Source organism: Heptranchias perlo, chromosome 34 (genome assembly GCF_035084215.1).
Source record: "Heptranchias perlo isolate sHepPer1 chromosome 34, sHepPer1.hap1, whole genome shotgun sequence".
In the NCBI taxonomy this organism is placed as follows: domain Eukaryota; kingdom Metazoa; phylum Chordata; class Chondrichthyes; order Hexanchiformes; family Hexanchidae; genus Heptranchias; species Heptranchias perlo.
Genome location: NC_090358.1, coordinates 6,523,562 through 6,548,856, shown reverse-complemented (window position 1 = coordinate 6,548,856; position 25,295 = coordinate 6,523,562). Strand labels below are relative to the sequence as shown.

Here is a 25,295-nt window from a genome sequence, read left to right as displayed (position 1 = left end):
AAATCTAATCGGTTCATCCTCAGTCCCACAGCGAGTGAGTTTAGCCACCAATTGTTTTACTTAAGATGCAGGAAACCTCCAAATGCAGATTTTTACAAATAAAGCACTCAGACAAATGCCACAAGCACCCCTGCGGGAGGTTAATAAAGCAAGGTTACTGCTGTTTGTGTTGGACGACTGGGTTTTACAACATATTATTAAAATACCTCTTAATGCAACTTTTTTTGCAATGCATTAGTGATTGTTACTGTAAAACATGTATCATTAGATTAAATTGCTGTCTAGGCTTTGATATGCATTTCACACCCACATAATGACTGTCTGAAATCGATAGTGCTGAGGGAAGATAGAGAGAATAAAAATCAATGATTTACAGTCTCAACAAAAGAGCAATCAATGTGTCACTCTGTCATAATCTAAAAGCTCTTTTTACAGTTGTTATGTAATTTAAGAAGCTGCGTCAAGTGTCTGTGCTATAAATTATTTTTAATGTGTCTATTCAACATTTTGCTTTTTGAATACAAAAAGGCTGGCATATACACTATATTCCCACAGGTAACAATTACCAGCTTATATAATTAAATTAGTATTCTTTTCTTGTCCTTTTCTTTCTTCCTGCTCCTTGATATTACTCCTCTGTAATGAAGGGTTAAGGGTTACAAGCTGTGCCTGTAATAGGACGAGACAAGCTTACCAGTGCCCCAATTATCTCATCTCCCCCAACTCCGCGATGTCAATGTTCAGATTTTAAAGGCAACAAAGAAGTAACAGCCCACCACAGCGATTTCAGCTGAGCCAGATAGCCAGTTTATCCCAATTATATCACATTTTGTCTACTGAGACAAATCTTTGGAGGCAGAGCTATTACATAAATGAGATGGAGCGCATGTCTGCAGGAGCTGGGTAAACCACCTGTCAAGGTGATTTTGATGCCTGCCTCTGGATGCAAAGCTGTGTTAGTGGTAAAGGCAATTGGTCGCTGTTGAAACTGCCGGACTGCGGTGTTGGCATCGTTAGTCTGACAACCACTCCACCCCTCCACCTCTCTCTCCTCCTTTAAGACGCTCCTTAAAACCTACCTCTTTGACCAAGCTTTTGGTCACCTGTCCTAATATCTCCTTATCTGGCTTAGAATCGAATCTTGTTTGATGACCCTCCTGTGAAGCGCCTTGGGACGTTTCACTACGTTGAAGGCGCTATATAAATGCATGTTGTTTGTTGTTGTTGACTAGGCCATCTACCGGCACTGGGGAACATTCAACGGCAAAATGGCAATGTTTTAAATACGTCTTCGGAACAAATGTACTTGTGCAAATCTTTCAGATGCACTACTGTTAGGGGTAACTGCTGATCTCTCAATCTGCCCTGCAGTATAAACAGGATAAGTTCAAAACTTAGGTATCCTCATCATCCTACAGAACTAGTTCCACTACATAAATGGGAGTAGGACTCTCAAACTGACTTGAACCTGTACCCTTGTGGGTTGTGATGTCGGTACAATTACTGTGGTAGAGTAGACAGGCCAAAGTCGTGAGCCATGGCCAACATCAAGTCAAAGGATTGCAGAACTGGGACCAAGTCAGTAAAATATGACGATGACCCACCCTTCAAGATGCTTTGCAGCTCAGTGTCACTCAACAAGTTATATATGAACCTCAAACCCTCCTTCTTTTGCACGGAAGCATCTTAACAGAATCAGTAAAATGGAGATGGGGAGGGTAAACAAAACGCAAGAGGAAGTGTCATTGGAGAGGCCAGCAAGGTGCTTAACAGGAAAACAAGATATCGTTAGACGCCTGAAATGATCTTTACATCAGAAAATGGAAAGAAGCATTTAAGAAATTTGAGAGACAAAGAATGTCTCAATGTTAAAGCAGTGGGAGGCAACTCCAGGAAGAGATGAGGAGGTGGATTGAAAGCCTATAGACCACATCTGAAATGAAATAGGATGGGCCTACTGGGGCGCGAAGAGAGAAGAAAAGCAGGCCAACACCAGGGGCGCAGACTGTGTTCTGTCTCCACCCCAAGAATCAGCCCACCCTGGATGCCAACAGATCCATCCCACACTGATAGCACCCCCATTTGCAGAAGGACAAATACAGAGAGCTAAGAGAGTGGGAGTGGGACATGGAGTTGAAGTGGCCAGCATCAAAGAGTTCAGGGTCACACTGGCAGACAGAAGTGCAGCAAAGTAACCACCTAATCTGTGTTTGGTCTCCACAGTGCAAGGGGAATGCAGTGTGAGCAGTGATTATAGCATACTAGATTAGAGAAAGGTAAATTGCTATTTCACATGGAATAAGTGCTTGGGGTCTTGGACAGAGGTGCAGGAGGAGGTGAATTGACAGGTGTTGCTCTCCTGCGCTTGTACGGGTAATTGCCTATCTCTGATACCCTGATTTACTCTTCCTTCACCCCACCTCCAGCTACCCTTTCCTTGGCACCTTCCTAGTGTAGGGGCAGCGAAGTCAGTTGTAGCACCCCATCTGTTACCCCAGCTGAGACCAGCGAACTCATCACAAACCTGGGACCTGAACGGCTCGCTGGATCCCAGAGCAGTGTCTTTTCGTTTAACTTCTCTTCCCTCTGCAGATGGAAAGAGTTACCTTGCTCCAGTCTGGTCGACCTGGCTGTGTTCTGGTTCGTAGGCCTGTAATGGAGTCACATTTCTCCTTCTTAGCCAGCAGGTCCAGAGCCATCTGTAGGCCTAAAGCCTTCATGTCATTTTTACTGAGAGCAGAGGTCATGTACATGTGCATCTCCAAGAATCTACCTGTACAACGGGGGAAAAAATTACCAACAAATAATTCTGGTGTCTGTTAATGAAAGTCTATATATATATGCCTAACAATTGGTCATAGGGGCAGAATCAAATTATCCTCTTTTTTTTGTGTGATGAGGTTTTGTGCTCAGCAAGGTGAGGGATGTGTCAGGTAATGGAATATTTCCCATTTCTTACACGCCGTTGTCAGTTTTGATCATAGTCCCATCAAGTACGACAGATCCATCAACACCATCTCATTAGAATGCCCTCTCAGGGCAGCTAGGGATAAACAATAAATTGTTGCCTTGCCAGCATCATCCACATCCTGAGCACAAATAAATAAAAAAGCACTTTATTTTTTTAAAAGACCTTTTTAATAACACCTTTGGTTCTTTTTTGTGAAAGAAAAACCACATGTGGGATGTCAGTAAAGAAAGAACTTGCATATTTATCGGGCCTTATATGTCCTCAGGATGTCTAAAAAGACTTTGCAGTAAATAAAGTACTTTTGAAGTGCGGTCACTGTTGTGATGTAGCGAAACACAGCAGCCAATTTGTGCACAATGAGGCCCCACAAACAGCAATGAGCTAAATGAGCACACAATCTGTTTTTTAGTGTTCAATGAGGGGTAAATGTTTGCCAGGACACCGGGCAAACTTTCCTACTCTTCTTTGAATACTGCCAGGGGATCTTTTATATCCACCTGAAAGGGCAGACAGAGCCTCGGCTCAATGTATCATCCAAATGATGGCATCTGCAACAGTGCAGCACTCCCTCTGTACTTTACTGAAGTGTCAACCTAGATTATGTGCTCAAGTGTCTGGAGCAGGGTTTGAACACCCAATGCTCTAACTCAGAGGTACGATCTATCACTGAGCCAAGGCAAACACCTACTAAGGAACAGAATATCTTTCCATATTTTGCATCCATTATCTGCATCAAATACTTCCATATCAGGAATCTCACAAGGATGATGCAGAGTAAAATTCCCTTTACTCCAACCTAACCATAGGTAATTACCCCAAAGGAAAACAGCAGTGTGCTATTTCCATTACCACACATCAAACTTTGAGCGAGATTGCCAAATTTTGGGCAGGTTCATAATATGGGCTCATGACCCCATTAGGACCTGTTTCAAAACTGTGCTGAACTTGTTTTAATTAGGACATCCAGCAGAGAGATAACCTTGGTCTCATTGGTCTGGACTTGTTTAAAATCCAAGTAACAAAAAAAGCACTAAAGAATGCGTGAAGTGTCAGTGCCAGCTTGGCTCAGTGGTAGAGCTCTTGCTGCTAAGTTAGAAGGACTCCAGAGCTTGAGCACGTAATGTAGACTGACACTTGACTGCAGTGCTGAGAATGTGCCGCCTTTCAGATGGTGTGTTAAATCGCGACCTGTCAGTCTGTTCTGGTGGATATAAAGGATCCCACGGCATTATTCGAAAAAAAGCAGCAGAGTCCGTCCAATGTCCTGGCCAACATTCATCCCTCAACCACCCAAAGCAGATTGACTGGTCATCATCTCATTGCTCTTTGTGGGACCTTACTTGTGTTTGGCTATGTCACAGTGACTACTCTTTAAAAGTAATTAATCGGCTATGAAGAGCTTTGGGTTGTTGTGAGAATGTGCAAGATATTCTTCTTAAACTATTCAGCCCCCAATCCCTTTTTAAAGATCTTAGGGTAGAAATTCCGATTGCTGAAATTTACATGCACACATTTAATGTGCTTGTACTACATTTCTGTAACCGCTATTTCCACACAAATGTTAACCTGTTTATTTTAAACTGGTTAATGTTGGTGTAAAAATTGCGCACACAGGAATGTGGTACGAGTGCATTAAGCATTCATTTGTGAATTTTTCTGATTGGAATTTCTACCCTCTTCTTTAATTTTTGTATCTAAGATGGATAAGGCCTTTGTTTACAATCAGAGCACGGGTACAATCACTTGAAGTGATATCTACCAACAGCCAAATTGCTATTCCATTGAGCTCGATACAAGCTCTCAGACAGGATGTGTGTGTGTTAATATTGTGTCTAGACTTATTGAGTACTGATGTACTATTGGAAAAAAACAAACCATTGCTTTAACGTTGTGTCACACCCTTAAGTTGTTCCCATCTGTGGTGCACCAGTATTTTACCAGTGTTATACAGTTCAAAACACTCTCTCCAGACACAACCCAGCTCTGGAAGGATAAAATGTGTAATTGTACGGCCAGGTGCATTTCAGTGTTTAAGTGAGAATAATAGGAACATTCCTCATGCCCTTATTTACAATTCGATTAAATCCTAGTGACAACACTGCTGAACACCACTGACTTGTGCATTGATGTTAAACTGAGGCCCCGTCTGCCCTCTCAGGTGGACGTAAAAGATCCCATGGCACTATTTCGAAGAAGAGCAGGGAAGTTCTCCCCGATTTCCTGGCCAATATTTATCCCTCAACCAACATCATAAAACAGATTATTTGGTCATTATCACTTTGCTGTTTGTGGGATCTTGCTGTGCGCAAATTGGCTGCCGCGTTTCCTACATTACAACGGTGACTACACTTCAAAAGTACTTAATTGGCTATGAAGTGCTTTGGGGCATCCTGAGGTTGTGAAAGGTGCTACATAAATACAAGTCTTTCTTTCTTTCTTTCTTTGTGGCTCAGGTATATCGTAGAAATATGTACACTCTCAGTAATTTAAATTTTACATGTGGTCTAGGATCATATGGTGTGATAATAACTAAGGAGGATATGTCCCTAATCTGTTGCGGCCTGTGATTTGGCGTTTGCATAGAATGAAAGGATGAATCTACTGTTGACACTTCTTCAGTTGGTAACAACCTACCTTGAGGCTCCTCGTCTGCCTGGTCCATCTCCAGTTTAGTCAGGAGGCTGACAAACCACTCAAATGACTTCTGGTCCCTGTTGATCCATATAAAGTCAACCTGCAACCACAAATCCTGATCTTTAATCTCTTAAAGAACAACCAATTTGCAATGCATAAACCATTACATAGAACTCTCTACCCCAGAGGGCTGTGGATGCTCAGTCGTTGAGTATATCCAAGAATGAGATCGATAGATTTTTGGACTCCAAGTGAATCAAGGGATATGGGATCGGGTAGAAAGTGGAGTTGAGGTCGAAGATCAGCCATGATCTTACTGAATGGAAGAGCAGGCTCGGGGGGCCATTCGGACTACTCCTGCTCCTATTTCTTATGTTCCTATGTTCTTATAGAATGTACAGCACAGAAAGGGACCACTGGAGGCCACCGAAGAAGAGGTATATTTTCCGGTTTCCACTTACCTTGATGTGGATCAGGGAGGAGCAGGAGTGCTCTTTCTGACTCCACGGCAATACTGCGGGCCTCTGCTGGCTCACGCTCGCCCTCTCTCGTTCGCCTCCTCCCCCCATGACTTGTTGGTTCGTTGACTGAGCCCAACAATTTTGCGAAGTGTCCGACCGGCAAGCTGTTTCGGGACGTCCGATTGGCGTCCACAGCTCTCCAGAATTATGGAGAGACAGCCCGAGGCCCAAATGGGGGCGAGTCTCAGGCCTCAGTCTTCGGGCGCACGTTTTCAATGCTTCGCTGATTTTGCGCCGTTTCCCCACAAAAAATCCAATTTCTCCCGCAATTACTCTCCTTGGGAATGGGAATTTATCACAGGAAGAATTATAGCCACATGCTCACATCCCAGCACTCTCTTTAAGTAAAGGGAATTAGGGGTTACGGGGAGCGGGCAGGAAATTGGACATGAATTTAGATTTGAGGTTAGGATCAGATCAGCCATGATCTTATTGAATGGCGGAGCAGGCTCGAGGGGCCGATTGGCCTACTCCTGCTCCTATTTCTTATGTTCTTATAACACATTGGAAATCTCATGCATTGTGCCACTGTATCACCAACTCTGAGGGATCATAACAGTAGCGCTACTATTTTTCCTAATTTGGTATTGGGGTACTGAGAGGGGCATTACACCCCTGATTACCATATTCAGGGGGCTTAACGCTTGATTCAGCCCAAATCCAAAATGGCGACTGCCAAGCTTCAGGTGCAAATTGGAGGCGGGAGATCCCGGCTCATTTTGGTAAGTTTTGCTCTCGCTTTACTCCCGAAAAACAGGCGAAACGTGTTTGGATTTTTTCTCTCTCGTTGACACCAAGGAGGGAAGGATAATTGAAGTCAACCATTCCACGCTGCTCTTGGGTGCCAACTAATGGCTGGGCACAAAGTGGTATTCAATCAGCGATGGCAAAAAGAAGAAAAATGATTCCTTGAAAGAGAAATGAATAACCTGTGCCAGCAAACATTGAGTGTGTTTCACGTCCCGTTAGTTGTAGCTGTGGGCAGGGGACATCTAGTTTAGCTGAAACGAAACCCTGAAATTCTGGAGCAAAATGTTATTTAGTTTTTATATAATTTTTAAAACCCATTTGCATTTACAGCTCAATCACACAATCTATCCATGACAATAAATATGACCGAAAAACACTGTCGTATTTTAAATTCCCAAAACAAATGAATCAGGTTCAGAGGTGGAGAAACATTTGGCTTTCACTTTGCTGAGGGGTAAATTTCCTTTTTTCAAGCTTATCTAAAATTTTACCAGCAATCTGATTACATTAAAATGCACGGGGCTTAGTTTTACAGTGGCTGAGCTGTTTCAGCATGATTTTTAAAAGCATGGATGAATAACTACACACTGTAATAGGAACTCACCCATCTGCTTGATGAAAGAATCATGCTGAAACAGCGCAGCCACTGTAAAACTAAGCCTCGTGCATTTTAGCATAGATTGCAGGTAAAATGCTAGAACAAGAAAAGTTTTATCTCTCACCGCTTTTCAGTTAAATGATCAATCGATTACAATATCGCCCTGCTGATGCATAATGTGGCGTGAGGTTTAAGATTTACAGTTTGAATAAGAACTGGAAAACAGGTTAAGCAAAAGCGAAAATACAAGATTGTGCAGAAAGTTGAATGGGATGGCTTTTGCCGCTTTTAAACTTGCATATGGAGAAAAAGGCAGGGAGTTGAGATTAAAGTGTGTGTGTGAGGGTGGGGGTGAGGGAGGCAGATGACGACAGAACCAGGCTCAGCTATGGTGCCATGCCAACACTCACATGCAAAGCTCTTTTGGTGAGTTATCAGAAGGTGACCAACCGTTGAAACTTCAAGGAAGTTGGGAAGAAAAATGACTTTTTATTTTAAAAACGAACCATAAACCGTTACCTCTTGTGGTTTCTGACACCGTCTGAACTCTTCACTTACGTTACTGTCCCCTAATCATTTCCTGGTGTCCACTATTCTCCACATAAACCAGTTGATTATCAGGAAATATCAAAGTCAGTAAACATTTCAGGACATTAATTAATTAATTATTAATCCGCTTTTGTACTTGAGGTAAAATAATCTTGAACGGTTTTGACTAATTATGCAGCATGATCCATTCCCATCACAGTGATGGTCAAGGGCGTCGACAGGTGTACAGTTTTACTTTCCAGGGACCAGAGCCAAGGTACCCAAACCCGCCCAGAAGCTGGTGCCAACCCAATTAGTGACTTCATGCAGCCCACTAATACCCCACACCAATAGAGGCAGCACAGCAGACTGAATGGGTAAGAGCATAACTTTGGAAATCCTGTATTGCACAGGGCTGGTGCCACCATTATTGCCTTCTGTGTTCCAAAAGTTTAACCAATGGCAATCTCAGATGGAAAAGTAGTCCTCCCATCGACCATGGATACAATGGTCAAGTATGTAGACCCGGGCAAGTGCAAGGCAGCTTTCTCATTTGAAATAAGTAAACTAAAATTAGAACCCTGATTTTAACCCCCCCCCCCCAATGCTCGATGAGAATGGGGCGTGCAGAGGGTTAAAATGGGGGCAAAATACTCACCTCCCTGGTCGAACCACATTCCAACCGACTGCTATTTTAACTCCCGGGTCTCGGGAGGTGTGTGAGGTGCTCGCCGGAGTCAGGCGAGGGCCTCATATATATTCAAAAGTCAGGGTCCAATAGCTTTGTTCGGGCCCCGACGTGATTTTAACCCCGGGCCGCGCGGGTCACGCACACAGTGCCGACCCTGCCAAGTAAAGCTGACGCCAAATGGATGCAGGGCCGGAAGAGGCCAAGCAGGAGTGTTCTTCCAGGCCCCACAGTGAGTAAAACCACGGGCCTCCCCTCCCCTTCCTCCTCCGACAGCGATTACCTTCCGACACCGCCTCCCCGACGACTTACCTCAGTGCCAGGGATCGTTCCCTCGGGTTCCTGGCGGTGGTCTCCTGCCGCCCGAAATCGTGCTCCTGTAAACCGGCCTCCTCGTCATTTCCACCGGGTTCGGGCGGGAGTCTGTACTGGAACATGGTGCTGAGGCCCGGTGGGGGGGGGGGGGGGGGAGTTTAAAATGACCAAGGCCTCGGGCAGGTGCGGCCGTGCGAGCTTCTTGCTCACTCCTCCCTTCACCCAACACACAACACTCGTGCCCCTAGTTAAAATCAAGGCTTAGATGCTGCCAATCTCTTTCTCATGAGTCCAATTACCTTTCTCAAATTCATCTCATTATCCTTGACGTTTTCACACCAGGAGTAGCTACAGTTAGGACAATTCTGCTTTCTCATGCGATACCTGTGATAATTAAGAGGCACAAAATTAACACATCGAACGATGTCTGGTGATCGTTTTATAAGTAGATACATTCATGACTTGTGCGCTTGTTTACGCATGACAATTAAGAAAAGGAACACTCCAAGATAATTCTCCATGGGATGAATCTTTTGGTTAAATGCTCTCAGTGCAGAGCTCCATGTGACGGGAATGCATACAGAGTTTGGGCTTTGGAGGTCACTGTATGATTTTCAAGTCCATTAATGGATGGAAATCATTAGCTGTGCTGACCTCCATACCTGATTTTTCAAGTGTGGTCCCATCAGGTAAACCTTTGCATTAGGATTGCTAACTTGTGACGTTCACCCATAAAACTTCTTTAAACATTTTAACTCCTACTGGGCAACACACAAAAGTTCAAGATAAATGACACACAGCCATGCACTGAGCTGCTGGTACGTTCAAACTGTTCAATTACTATTCCATAGTCATAGATTGAATGATCGTGCCCCCATGATCTTTATACTCTACTGGGCAGGACTAATCCAGTTCCCGGACATGGATTTACATCACAGAACTGCCCCCAACTTGGCACTAAATTGGAAATTTTTACTCTGAGAGACCAGAAGGTGCCTGGTATGGGAAATGGTAAAATGTCACACTGGTGCAGTAAAAGATGCTCTCCTGAGGTTGAAGCTGAGCACATTGACGGAAGAGAATGCAGGCAGCCCGGCTCTGCTTCTAACTGTGCTTTAGCTGCGGTCTTTCAGCTGAGGCGTTTGCCATCTCAGGTGGACGTAAAAGGTCCCATGTCACTATTCAAAGAGCAGGGGAGTTCTCCCCAGTGTCCTGGCCAATATTTATCCCTCAACCAACATCACTAAACAGATTATCTGATGATTATCATATTGTTGTTTGTGGGATCTTGCTGTGCGCAAATTGGCTGCCACGTTTCCTACATTACAACAGTGACTACACTTCAAAAGTACTTCATTGGCTGTAAAGCGCTTTGGGACGTCCTGAGGTCGTGAAAGGCGCTATATAAATGCAAGTTCTTCCTTTATTTCTTTAGCTGACCTGGGGGTGCTTGATATTGACACTGGATTGTTGAGATGGAAGGTGTTCCATTCCCCAGCACAGGTATCTCTCACCCTGACGCTCACCAAATTGGAACACATTGTCATATTTGCTCCTTATATTGTTACTGAGGTATGAACACACCTGTACATGATGCTTTGCAAAATTGAGGCAAATGGGGTAATGCCAATGCCAGCTCCAATCAGCACTGCGTGTTCCGAAGTGAAGATGGTCCTAGTTGGTGTCCCATATGGGCCATCAATGTAGCACTGACAAGGAGCACAAAACATTCATTAATGGACATGCTTTTAAATGAAAAAAAATATGAAAACTGCATTATTCCTTTTAAGGAGAAACAAGATATAGTCTGACATCAATGTGACATTTTCAGATCTCCAATGTATGTAAGTTGGAATTAGGAGAACATGTCAAAGTTCTACAACACTCCTTCACCTTTTAACAAGATAAGAAGTTGGACGATGGATATTTTGTGAGGTCGCAGGAGGACACTAATAAGATATTACAGTACTTGTTCAAAATGTTAATTTCTCAGCAATTTTCTCACATTCCTCTCCTCTCCGGCAGCTGTTAACTTCCTACTTGTGGTTTGTGTCTATGGGCATCAGGTGCTCCCTAGTACCTCATCCAAGTTGGCATTCTTCATGTGTGAGCCTTGGCAATGAGTCAGCAGGCTCTTCAACTATGAGAAGCATCACAACCAACCCTGATTCTTCCTCATCCAATGTCCACACATCTGATTTGCTAATGCGATGTAGATTAACTCGAGGCTACTGATCACATAGCAGTATCATTGACTATTCATGTGTAACTTCATATTCAACCGTAACATAACTGGGTATAATATTTTGTACACAACATAAATCAACCTCAAACAAACTAAGATTATTGTCTCGACGATCAAGCTTATTCAAGGAGCCTTGAATTAGTAAATGTTTCCAAAACTTTACCCTCACAGATGAGGAACAAACAAAGTCACTAGCATTGTATCACAGAATCACTTTGGCACATAACACTCTTGCCTCTGGGTCAAAAGGTTTAGGATTCAGCCCCACTCCCGGATTTGACCGTGTAATCTGTGCTGACACTTTAGTGCAGTATTGAGGGAGTGCTGCTTTGTCAGAAATGCTGTCCTTTGGATGAAGTGATAAACCAAATCTCTGCCTGTCTTTTCTGATGGTTCAGGTGGATGTTAAAGATCCCATGGCATAATACAAAGAAGAGTAGAGAATTCTCCTGGTCAACATTATTCCATTAACCAAAAAAAAAGATTAACTGGTCACTCTTGCTTGTTGAACCTTGCTGTGTACAAAATTACTGCCACGGTCACCTACATAACAGCAGTGACAATACTTGAAAGCAATTTATTGCATGTAAACCACTTCCATGTTCCTCAAAGATGAGATTATGCGCTACATAAATGCATTTTTAAAAATCTATTTTTAATGTTAGAAATTTTTTTTTACCTTAATGCTGCAGTATCGATGATTCTCACTCAGTTTTGGAGAGACCTTAAAAAACAAGAGTAATCATTACTGGGCTGGTGATAACATGCAACTGTTGATGTCATTACTGTATATTCATCTAGCTTCCTTCCATTTTACCCCCTGATTTTCTCCCCTCCATCCCTGAAGGTGCTGACTCATGCAGACGTATGATTCCATGGCTGTCGGTAATCTTCCGGAACTTCGACCGAGTGGACATTCTTCATCCATGAGCCAAGAGGGTATCGGAGCGGGGAGCGATTTTGTCCTTATCTGACAGTGATCAGGATTGGGGGAGCCTGGCTGTGTTTTCCTCTCCCTAGGTCAGGAGATGCTGAGGCCAAATGTAGCCCCCCAACTCAGCATATGTACCTGGGATCTTCCTGATCTCTGCTGTACAGTATCACACTGGGTGTTAGTTAGTCACTAAACCACTGGTGGTGGGGGAGGGTGTGTGTGCGGGGGGGAGGGTTGCCCACTCTGATTGGACGTATTCCTGGAGGTTTCATCACATGACCTCCTGCCTCCCACCACCCGCCCAGTCACAGCCTCTTTCACATTGCCAATATTTTTAGAACAAATCCACAAAAACATTCAAAGGAAATGAGAAAAAGACCCCGTCTGCCCTCTCAGGTGGACGTAAAAGATCCCACTGAAGAAGAGCAAAGGAGTTCTCCCCGGTGTCTCGGCCAATATTTATCCCTCAACCAACATCACTAAAACAGATTATCTTGTCATTATCTCATTGCTGTTTGTGGGATCTTGCTGTGCGCAAATTGGCTGCCGCATTTCCTACATTACAACAGTGACTACACTTCAAAAAGTACTTCATTAGCTGCAAAGCGCTTTGGGATGTCCTGAGGTCGTGAAAGATGCTATAGAAATGCAAGTCTTTTATCTTTGAGTCAACTCAAGGCTGGTCTTGTGCATCACCTTGTGGAAAAGTCCAGGATGACAGGCGCAGAAAGGAATTGCACGTAATGCAACCAGAACAAAAGAAAGGGGAGAAAATAAAATTAGAAACACAGCGGAGATAAAGGAGAATCATATTAATATGCAGGCATGAATGCAGTTCCTCATGGCAATCCAAGCAAGAACAGTATGCAGTTGGAGATAAAGTTGGTTTGCTGCAGGGCTAATAAGTGTAACAGGAGATCTTCAAATTATTTAGTGAACAACTCCCCTGCAGCCTTCAGGAATTTCTGCATTCCAGTTTAATTAATGTTTGTTAAAAAATTGCATATATCATTTGCATCCTACAACAATAATGAAAAAAATAAAAGATAAAACTGCCATTCACAGGACAGATGAACACTTGCTGCCCCATTACAGTTTGATTCCCCTCTCTCCTCTCACTCCGTTCCCTAAGGTACACTTCTAAATCTGATACCCTGCTGACTTCACACTGCATCATAAACCCTAAGAGACAACTGCGACAAAGGAGTAGTCCACTTGATCGGCCCCCTGCCACTGAACTCAATATTTAACCCCTTCCACCACGAGTGCACAGTGACTGCAGTATGTGCTATCTACTGGAGCTAAGCGTCCTTCAACAGCCCTGCGACCTCTAACAATGAGCAGCAACGTCATGGGATTACCATCATCTCCAAGTTCCCTTCCAAGTCACACACCCTCCTGCCTTGGATATATATCCCCATTCCTTCATCATTGCTGGCTCAAGACCTAGAATTCCCTACCCTACACCATTGTTGGAGCACCATCACCACAAGCTCTGCAGGAGTTCAAAGAGAAGACTCACCACTACATTCTCAGGACAACGAGGTATGGGCAATAAGTGCTGCCTTGCCAGTGTCTTCCACATCCCGAGAGCCAAAAAACAATCTACTTGGCCACGGAGAAAGGGGCTATCACAGCTAACCTGACCCTTTGTTACCCAACCTCCATTCATATGCACTCTCCCTCAGGCGTCACTACACAGTGATCAGGACTTGGCCAGTTAGGGTTGACCCTCTCCTGTTCTACGCACCCCCTCCGCCACCCCCCTCCCCCCCAAACTCTTTGTTTTGGTCAGTCCCATAGAGGTGTTTCTGCAGCCTGACCATGCCAGTTTTGATGAAGAATTCCACTCTGAACCTTAATCTCTCTTCATCTTTCAGATGTTGACTTGAACCAAGGTGCATTTCCAGCATTTTCCTTTCTGACTTCAGATTTCCAACATCTGTGGATTTCTGTCCTTTTCATCTTAAAGTACTTAAATAATTGCACTGCCTCAGCGACCTGGGATGTAACAATTAGTTCAGGTGCTGATAGTTGATTAAAGTAAAGCTGTTATCAGCTCATATGCCAAATACCATTAGTTACACAAATAATGAGCTTAACCACCAGAGCTGAGAGTGAGGCATTCACAACAGCAGCCTATAGCATTCTTGCAAGTTTCGAAATGTTTATTTAAAGATGGTAAACGTGCTCCTTCACACCAGCATGTTCAATATTACAGTAGTGTTCTCACACAAATATTTTGAGCTAGAAATTTGATGACTTCATGCCCGTTTTTCGGGCGCTAAATGGGCGCCAATGTGGCGGGCATGAAGCCCGGGCTCATTATGAGCCGGAAATGCGCTGCCCGTCATATTGGTACAGGCATAAAAAAAGGCGTCCAGTGCCCCTACATGAAACAGGCATTCGGCCCCTTATTTGCAATTACTTATTCATCCTCAAGAATGATGAATGATTCTATGACTTAGATTTTCTAAGTTATTTATACCCAGGTCTGGTTCATACCTCCCTGAGCTGAGGACCATCTGTATCATCCAGTTTAATGTTGATTTCCACGGATTCACTCTGGCAGCGTCTGCATGGTTTATATGATGTCAGCTCCACTGTGTCGTCCTTGTTGGTCGCTACTGAATCGTTAGAGGCAGTCGAGTTAAAAAGGTGCTCCTAGAGATAGCAAATAACAACAAAAGAACCATACCTAAGTAGTGCGGGAAGGAATGAATGTTAATTGTAAGAATAGCAGAATGCGTTAAATACAGGCTAGCACTCATTCTTAATAACATATTACCAGCCACATATTGGGTACTGAGATGATGCCATAAACATTGGGGTAGATCTTAACTTTGTGCGATGGTGTGAAACGGGTGACAGTGAATTGGCAGCTCGATTTACATCTCTCCCCATTTTTATTTCCATTGAAGTCAATGGAAAAAGGGCTGCCGACTCGCTATCGCTCGTTTTACACTACTGCACAATGTCAAGATCCACCCCCAGGTGTCTGAAGCTCAAGCAATTTATCAGTGTCATCTCAATTCCTCAATGTGCTGTTCCTAGGGACACGTGGGGGACAGTAATATGTATAAACTTAACATCAATTACTCATTCTAAGGTGCGCTTGGAATCTTTGCTGGTGGGAGTGTTACATTGGGCACTGCAGATGGCAAACTCCCTCAATCGATTCATGAAACTTGAGCAGAAGTGACATGTAAGGGAAGAAGTAATGCACCATGTAACTTCAACAGAAACGCTACTGAATAACAATGATACTGGGATTTGCATCAGTTGCAAATTCAGGAATTTTTCTCTATGATTGTTTCCTCAGACTTTCCAAGATTTGACACTTCAAATATCTGGCCTGGGAGAGCAAGGAGGTTGTGAAGAATCTTAACGGGAGGCAGAGTGACAGGGGATTAATTGGCTCAATAGTGACATGTTGATGTTCAAAAAAGTTGGACAATGTCCTTTCTTGCAGGTTATAAGGCCATTTCTTACAGGTGTAGTGCTAACAATTTGAACACATCCAGGGAGGGTTAAGAATTGCGATAATTGGCAGGTAGAGGTTTTTGACCCACTGGATTTGGTGTGGTTACCCTGGAAAGCTTCAGCTGGGCCCGCGCGGTGTTAATGGACACAATGGCAGCAGTAATGATAGCGTTGCAAAGTTTCAATCTCAGCACAAAGTTGACCAAGTAAGAGCCAAAATGGGAACTAGCTACATCAATCATAAAAAGATGGAAAATTGCCTACTTTTGGATAATAGTGTGAACCTGTTAATAAGAACTCATTTATAAAACTGGGGTTACAGCGAGGAACAAGTTCACTGAAAAACAACAGAAACAGGAGGCCAGACCTGTGCACATTTCTGGTGTTTCTTGTTCCTCAGGTTTTTTGTCAGCCGCTTTGGCTCGTTGCCCGGTAGCTCAGGTTGTCGGAAGTATTCGTACAGTTGGTTGGTCCACTGGCCAAGGGACCTGATGTGAAGCCAAATAGTGTCTGCAGATCAAAATAAGTGAAAGCATCACAAACACATCTTTCTGGCAACTGGTGTGATTGAATAAACAGTCACAAAAAATCTGCCACTAGATGTCGCTCTAAGCACATGGTTTCGAGTTAGGTGGGCAAGCTCTCACACACTCTCCATCCATATTCATGGCTTCGCTGAGACAGGGAATGGAGAGATCCAGTTGGCCGGTCACTATGTTCTTAGTTATAATAGTTGTTTTGACACAGATATAAACATTAAAAAATATAAAAACCAGAGCGTTAAGCAGTGGCTCCCTCAACCTCTCAGTCGAAAAATGAACAGATACAAAGTTCAATCTCTGACTTGGCTGATCTCATCTGAGTGCAATAAGGGCAGTATGACTGGGACTCAGTATTCTGGGCTAGAGAAGGGAGGGTTCCTGCTCTCCAGTGACCCCTGCTGGAACGTGCATGAAGATCAAGGGAGAACAGGGCCAGGCTTGGCTAAGATATCCCCCTATGGTTGAACAGTCTGCCAACTTTCACTGTCTACCAGAGGACAATCAATGACCCTAGAACTGGACCTTTAGGAGATGAGGGGAACACAACTGAGGGAGGAACAAATTCTCCTGAGGACCAGCGGGACTATGATGGTCAGTATGACAGATCTTAGCAGATCACTTGACAGTGACATTGCAGAAATCACCCTGCATTTCCACAGGGATTACCTGAGCCATACAGAGCAAGAAGATCCCAGGTTCAATTTATATTTTGTCCTAAGTTAATTGACCTCCGCTGGTTTGGCAGTAGAGGCTGTACTACTGGCCTCAGGACCCATGTGTGAGGCAGAAGAAAATCGATCAAGAGCCCACCCTAAATGTTACCCGGTGTCACCTGTTAGAAATGTGCATTGGGTCAGGACAGGATGCAACACAATGTTGAGGTATCCCATAGCGGAATAGCATGGCCAACACACTGTTAAGGCTTATGTGTGAATAATGGGCCATTGGATACGGTATTGGAGGGTGGAAAAAGTTAAGGGCTTTGTGAGATAAAGGGAAAGCAGAAAAAAATGGCAGAGAAAATTAGCAAGGAAATTATTTTTCAGAAAAGAAATTAACGTAAAGTACACAACAAAAAATTCAGCTCAGTGCAACTTTTAGCTCGGTGATGGAGGAGTTTCATTTGTTCAGCACGACAGATTAGATACAAAAGAGTGCACATTCTTTACACAAACCGTGTACTTCCCGAACAAATAATGTACAGCTCCTGAATGATACATTTGTCAGTACTATTTTGTAACAGGTTGAGTACAAGGTAGGAGAGTAATTGACATAATCTATACTCACAGTGTAAGGCTTTTTAGGGACAGGAAAAGGTATTTGGCCCGATGAGCTTGGTCCTTCTTCACAACTCAGTTCAATCCATCTGCTCCTCATTGGAACCTTTCAATCTTTTCACTCTCCAAAAACACATCCAATTGCCTTTTGAACCCATACACTGTCTACTTCAGTGGCCTTTCCTGGCAAATTATTCCACAGCCTATCGTCCTTTGGGTAAAAACCACCACCTGACATACCTTCTTGCTCTCGAATTCTTATTTTTCTATCTTGTAATCCCTGCTATTTGAACCCTTCATCACAATGAACAAGTTGCCATGATCAACTTTTGTCAACTCTCTTTATAACCTTGAAAATGTCACTTAGGTCACCTGAAGCCTTTTCTTTTCCAAAGAAGTCCATCCCAACTTCTTTGACCTACCGTCATCACATAAGTAAGGCACAACCTTTCCCATACCATACCTTGCTGCTCTGGAGCACTGCTGATGGTAAATGGATGCCACTCGTACTTGGCTATCGCTGGGATGTTGAAGTACACATAGTCTCCTGGCTTGTAGTGGAAGAATGGCGATCTCTTGATAACTAGATGGGTTACCTAAATATTAAGAAAGGTATTTCCATTACAATTTCATATATAAATCTCGCCTCTAGTATCTTCTTGTCACACTCCAAATCGTCACATACCAGGGATTTTTCTTGGTGCTGGTATCACACTGGGATAAGGTGGAGAGATGGGCTCTGCACTTGCCCCACTTTACACCAGTGAATTTCCCGTGGGCAGCCTAAATTGGATCCTTCTCCGCAGGCTCCTGGTGGTGTTCTCACCAGAGGGTGGGACAGGATAATCGTTGTTGGGGCAGGTCTAGGGTATCCGCAGCAGCTTAAAGGGGTCAGTAGGGAGAGGAGGCCAAAGACTATTAGCAAGAGAGAGTGCATGAGTAAAAAGCAAAGGCAAATCCAACATTCTTCTTCAAAAATGTAGATGGGGATAAGCCAGAAAACTGTAGGCCAGTTAATCTTACTTCAGTACTGAAGTCTATAATACAGGATAAAATTACTAAGCACTTGGAGAAACATGAGCTTGTATGAGATTTTAATTTGGCAGCAGTTGGAGTATTGGCTACAGTTTTGAGTGTCCCATGATAGGAAGGACACAAAAGCATTGGAAAAGTTGCAAGGCAGGTTCGCTAACATGTTACCTGGGACGAGGGGTAACTGATCCGAAGAGAAAACCGAAGAGTGAGGGCTTTTTTCCACTGGAGCTGAGAAGGTTAAGGGGTGACTTGATTGACATCTTCAAGATTATGAAGAATTATAATAAGGCAAATAGTGATGGATTGGTGAGATGGTAAAAGATATAAAGAGAAGTTAGAAAAAAATCTTCACAGTGTGTGGGGGGAGCTAGTATGTGGATCTTTGCCAGAAACCTTTTTTTGAAATAGAGTCCATAAATACTTTCAAAAGTGAACTAGGTAGTTGTTTGAAAAAGAGGAATATTAAAAGGCATGGGGTGCGAGCAGGAGAATGGGATAAGACTAGATGGTTTATGTGGAGAAAAACACTGGCACAGACTTGAATGGCCTGTTTATGTGCTGGAACATTCTATGATACTATTAGGGGAGCCTGTTTCTGTGTATTGTAATTAATATTTAATTTTGTGACAAAAGATGCACTTTCAGTAGAGAGAATCCATCGAACATGACATCAAAAAATATTCCTTGAGGAAAAGAAACCAAGAATCAAATACCAAATGATCCCTTGAAATATAACATCTAATTAAATATCACGTACTGCAGAGTAGGGTCATTTATGTCTGATCTTGATTATAATTAAATTTTTTATACAAAATTAGCTCCAGGGCATGTCTTAAGGTGTGGCCTCTTCTATTCTCTCCTCTACCTAGTTTGCAATAAATTCCTATATTGATCAGAAAAAAGTGGGCTGAGATTCCTAACCTTAGTTAATGGACTTAGTCTGTCTTTTGGATGATACGTTAGGACGTCTGCCCTCTCAAGTGGAATTAAAAATTCCCACGGCATTATTTCGAAGAAGAGCAGGGGTGTCCTGACCAATATTTATCCCTCAATCAACATCAAGAAAACAGATGATCCGGTCATTAACTCATTTCTGTTTGTGGGACCTTGCTGTGCGCAAATTGGCTGCCACGTTTCCCACATTACAACAGTGACTACACTTCAAAAGTAGTTCATTCGCTGTAAAGCGCTTTGAGACGTCCTGTGGTCGTGAAAGGCACTATATAAATGAAAGTTCTTTCTTTTGGTTACTGATTAGGGTACATGAGACTGATTTACTAATTTTGGTATATGAAATGTGAGTGATATTTCAAGTAGATGGATTAGGTATGCTTATTGGGGATAGGTGACTTAGGTTAATAATCAGATTAGATCCTCTGGAGTTGCCAATTTGGATATGTTAGCTAAGAGTGTGGTTAAGAAGAGAGTGGGCAGACTAAGTTTGCTGATCATCGTAGGTCAGTTGGCGGACTAGAGTTGAACAGAAAAGACTTGCATTTATATAGCGCCTTTCATGACCTCAGGACATCCCAAAAGGCTTTACAGCCAATGAAGTCTTTTTAAGTGTAGCCAATATTGTAATGTAGGAAACGCCGCAGCAAATTTGCGCACAGCAAGATCCCACAAACAGCAATGTGATAGTGACCAGATCATCTATTTTTAGTGATGTTGGTTGAGGGATGAATATTGGCCAGGACACTGGGGAGAACTCTCAGTACATGATAGGCTGGCTGGGGTTACTAATTAGAGTAGGTAGATTTGGGTAGCTAATTAGAATAGGTAGATTGAAATCACTAATTAGGCTTGGATTGTTACCTAAAAGAAAACTTCGCATTATTGCATATATTCCATGAAAAGAACACAGTTCTAAGGAGTTTATCTACACTCCGTCTGGTCTGGTCATGTGACTGCTAAGTACGTGGGAAGGGGTAGTAATTTTATGTATAAACACTGGCTGCTCAGTATGCTTTAGTTGTAGCACATACAAACTCCAGCAATTCATATTGAGCAAACGTGTGCTTACCTGATAGTTTGCCAAAAAAAGAGGGAAGAAAAAAAAAGGCCCAGAAATTTCACCAGACATCAAGAAACATGTATTTTCCAGCAAAGGTCACTAGAGGGTGATCAGGTAGCAACCTCACCTCTGAGTCAGAAGGTGGTGGGTTCAAGTCCCACTCCAGAGCACAAAATCTAGGTTGAAACTTCAGTGCAGTACAGAGGGAGTGCAGCATTGTCAGAGATGCTGTCTTTCAGATGAGATGTTAAACAGAGGCCCTGTCTGCTCTCCCACGGCAATATTTGAAGGAGAGAAGGGGAGTTCTCCCCAGTGTCCTGGCCAATGTTTATCCCTCAACCGACATCAATAAAAAACAAATTATCTTGTCATTATTTCATTGCAGTTTGTGGGACCTTGCTGGGTGCAAATTGTCTGCCATGTTTCCCTATATGACAACAGTGACTACACTTCATTAGCTGTAAAGCCCTTTAGGATGCCCTGAGGTTGCAAAAGGCACGTTCCTTTACAATAATGGTCACTAGAGAGTGATCAGGAGTACGAACCCTGGTTGATTTTTCCCTCGCCTAAGCCCAAGAATGGTGAGGCCAATTGCAAAACCTCCACAGTCACCGAGCTTTAAGTCATTCGACACGGACCAGAGGTTGAATTCTGCACAGCTCAGTATCACAGTGCATTTACCCACTGCGCAAACAGGTGAAAATCAGGTTTTGAGTGCTCGCTGCTATAAAACACAGGCACAAGCAAGATTTTGCCAATGGTCCCAAGTCTGGGCACTGCACATTATTTGTCCGTCCATCCTCTTTATCAGTGAGAAACCAAGTTGAAGGTTCAGGTCCCATAGTACAATACACTACCCAGGTTGACTAGGAGAGGATGAGATAAATCAAGAAGCAGTGGTCCTATGCTCCATTTGAGGAAAGGGATATCTATCTGTCTATTCACTCATTCATTCATCTAACTGACAAGTGTGAACCAACACTGGAGTATCTCACCTTAGATGGCAGCAAATTGATCTCCACAATTTGAGTGCCGCCAATTCGTGACACTGTGATCCCGACTATTTTTTCCATAAGGAACAAGAACCCTGAAGCCACAAACCACTTCCAGAAGTTGGGACAGTGAAGGATTAACAGAGTCCAGACCCAAATATAGCACAAGTGGGTCCAATAAAACACCTGGAAGAAAGGGTTTGGGGGTTAGTAACTTTTGAGGTTCAAACAATTGGACGCAATTCAACATCAAGCAACCTACTGCCAATTTCATACTATAAGTGGTCACACAGAGGATGAGTAATGGCTTGTGAATACTGATCAAAAACTGCCAACTGCAATAAATGTGTACGTGTTATTAATAGTGTTAGCAGTTCAGTGGTATCAGACACTCTATAAAAATTGTTTAGCGCTCGCATTATTCTACAACATCTTGCAGAAAGCTGACACCTTTACCATATCAGCATTGTATCACTTGCGACAAGCAATCAGCATCTCTAACAGACAAGAGTAATCACTTGACACAATTTTGATGTACTATATACCCAGGTGTACGGTTGAATGCTGGATCAGCTGTTGTCAATTGGGTTATTATTACGGAGAACATTCTACGGTTTTCTCTACTTATTGTACTTAGCTCAATTTGTTGTCCTGTGTGTGCAACGTTCCTTAAACATTCCCAGAGGCCCGAATGTTTGCTATGTTTGCAACCAGATACTTAGAGAGGAAAAGTGAGTACAACACCAGCATGTAGAGTGTCTAATGTCAGCATACAGCTTCAGGGACTGAGTAGTAAACCAAACAGTACCAGGGAGACAAAGTCTCGCACGCAGAATAAAGGAGATGACTTAGGGGCACATGGAGGAGATGGCCATTGATACACAGAGACTGCAACTATCCCGACAATTTTTGGTGTTTTTCTGTCGCAACAAATAACTTGCTGTAACTATTATCTTGTAATTCACTGGCAGGTAGTAAGTATAGTCTATATTTGATCAGTGTTTGATGATGAGTTCTCCAATTAGCTGGTCACTAAGTTCAATATCAAACGAGGGCTGAATAAAGATGTCCTCACATAAGAACATAAGAAATAGGAGCAGGAGTAGGCTATACGGCCCCTCGAGCCTGCTCCGCCATTCGATAAGATCATGGCTGACCTTCAACCTCAACTCCACTCTCCCGCCATATCCCCATATCCCTTGATTCCCTTAGTGTCCAAAAATCTATCGATCTCAGTCTTGAATATCAACCACTGAGTATCCACAGCCTTCTGGGGTAGAGAATTCCAAATATTCACAACCCTCTGAGTGAAGGTATTTTTCCTCATCTCGGTCCTAAATGGCCGACCCCTTATCTTGAGACTATGACCCCTAGTTCTAGACTCTTCATCCAGGGAAACAGCTTCTCAGCATCTACCCTGTCAAACCCTCTAAGAATTTTACATGTTTCAATGAGATCACCTCTCATTGTTCTAAACTCCATAGAATATGGGCCTATTCTACTCAATTTCTCCTCATAGGGCAACCCTCTCATTCCAGGAATCAATCTAGTGGATCTTCGTTGCACCCCCTCTACGGCAAGTATATCCTTCCTTAGGAAAGGAGAGCAAAACTGTACACAGTACTCCAGATGTGGTCTCACCGGAGCCCTCACTGGACTCTCTTAACAAGTGATGGGGTATCAGCAGTCTTAGTGGCAATTGTCTGTTATTGTTCATGTCCAGGGGGAAGAGTGTGCTTGTTAAAGCCACATGATATCAGAAAAATAAGGGACTGCTCGAATAGGAGAGCATGGTGCCACTGGGTCCTTTGCTCCAACATATGACACAATGGAATGGATGCTCACGCACGCAATTTTCCATACTACTCAGTTTCGAATCTCCTCAGCTGCCTTGTTATGGAGAATCATCAACCAGCGGGAGCCAGGAGCTTCCCCAAATAGGGAACGATGGAGAGAGTCATTATTGTTGCACACCTCCTAAGCACAGTCTTAGAGCAGTGTTGGGACAGGCCTGGGAGCAGGTTGTCTGCCATCTTGAAGTTGAAGCTGAATTGATGACCTGGGGAGACGGGTGGGAGAAAATAATTTGGAAAACAAAAAACTGTGTTCCCTCAGCAAAATGAGAAACAAAATGTGTGGCTTCAATAGTATATCGTGTAGGGGTTATTATGTGAGTTCAAATCCCACCAGGCAGTTTGAGAATTTGAATTCAGTTTTAAAAAATCTGGAAATAAAAAACTGGCATCGGTAAAAATGACCTCAAAGCTGTTGGTTTGTCATAAAAACCCAACTGATGCCATTTAGCAAAGGAAAACTGCCGTCCTTCCCTGGTCTGGACTATATGTGACTCTACACCCAAACCAACATGGTTGACTCTTAACTGCCCTCTGAACTGGCCTAGCAAGCCACTCAGTTGTATCAACCTGCTCCATCGACGCTGGGTCAAAATCCTGAAACTACCCAGCTGACAGTATTGTGGGAGAACCTTCGCCACACGGACTGCAGCTGTTCAAGAAGAAGGCTCACCACCATCTTCTCAGGGCAACTAGGGGTGGACAATCAATGCTGGCCTTGCCACATACTGAGAACCAATGAAAAGAAAAGAAATGGCATCTGAATGGTAATAATGGCCTTAATGTAATGGTGAACTGTGGATAGTGAATCAACCAATCCTGTCCTTCAGCTTGACTTGGTTTGCTTCAGTTGTTCAGCATGGATGACCAAATTATTGCATCTGATTATTAAATTCAATTCTAAACAACACTGAACTATAGTTTCTTATACCTCAAAATGTCCACTCCTGCGAACAAACGGGCTTGAACAGATTAACATCAAAATGATCAAAAGCTGCAAAATTACTCCAGTAATGGATGTCATTCCATAAATCCAACCAATCCCAGGCCTTGTTGTAAAGAGGTACTCCCACAGCTGGTAGGTCCCGCCATTGTGTGTCAACTTCACTGCAAAAATGAAATAAACCTCAATAAAAGTTTGAGATGAACAGTGTGTAAGACGACTGACACAAAGATATATTTCACAAAACTAACCTTCTGAAAATCTTTCACTGCATGAAAATTATCCAATCGATTATAGCATGGATATAATGTGCACAAAGGTGATTTATTCAGTTAAATCACTTATTTATTGATAAAACAAGTGTAAAATTGCACTGTAAAACCTTTCCTTTCTGTAACCTGATTCCATCGTACACATTGGTCCAGTATTATAACTTCGTGAGATGTCCTGTCTTCCGATCATGTGAGAAGCAACGTTAGCAAAAGACCACGGAAATCATTCCGATGAGCTTCACTGGTCTGATGATAGGGAATGAAAACCAAGCCAGGAAGACAGAGGTTGGGAAAAGGGGTGGAAAGCTTGGCTGAAGAGATGGGTTTGAGAAGATCTTTAAAGTTGGAAAGACAAAGAAGTCTAGGGTGTGACTTTGAGAGTAGGACCGATGTGAGTGAAGGCTCGGCTACCAATGGTGGGGCGAAGGGAAGGGGCACGAAAAGAAGGCCAGAATCAGAGGAGCGGAGTTTTCAGAAGGGAAATAGACCTGGAGAGGTAGTGTGGGGCTAGGCCGTGGCCTTGCTCCTCTATCTCTATAACCTCCTCCAGCCCTACAACCCTCCAAGATTTCTGCGCTCCTCCAATTCTAACCTTTTGGCCATCCCTGATTTTCATCACTCCACTATTGGTGGCCGTGCCTTCAGTTGTCTAGGCCCTAAGCTCTCGAGTTCCCTTCCTAAACCTCTCTCCCTCTCTCTC

General features: G+C 43.2%; 1 protein-coding gene across 1 annotated transcript in view; it reads right to left on the bottom strand.

The window, feature by feature from the left end:
• nox5 (NADPH oxidase, EF-hand calcium binding domain 5) overlaps positions 1-25,295 on the bottom strand; it is a 43,689-nt gene that overhangs the window by 6,444 nt on the left and 11,950 nt on the right. Inside the window, exons 6-14 of the mRNA XM_067971150.1 lie at positions 24,312-24,487; positions 21,531-21,713; positions 17,950-18,082; positions 16,035-16,177; positions 11,930-11,974; positions 10,590-10,714; positions 9,305-9,389; positions 5,606-5,705; positions 2,607-2,773 (exon numbers count right to left, since the gene is read on the bottom strand). Coding sequence (XP_067827251.1) covers positions 2,607-2,773; positions 5,606-5,705; positions 9,305-9,389; positions 10,590-10,714; positions 11,930-11,974; positions 16,035-16,177; positions 17,950-18,082; positions 21,531-21,713; positions 24,312-24,487 — 1,157 coding nt within the window. The remainder of the gene's footprint in view (positions 1-2,606; positions 2,774-5,605; positions 5,706-9,304; positions 9,390-10,589; positions 10,715-11,929; positions 11,975-16,034; positions 16,178-17,949; positions 18,083-21,530; positions 21,714-24,311; positions 24,488-25,295) is intronic.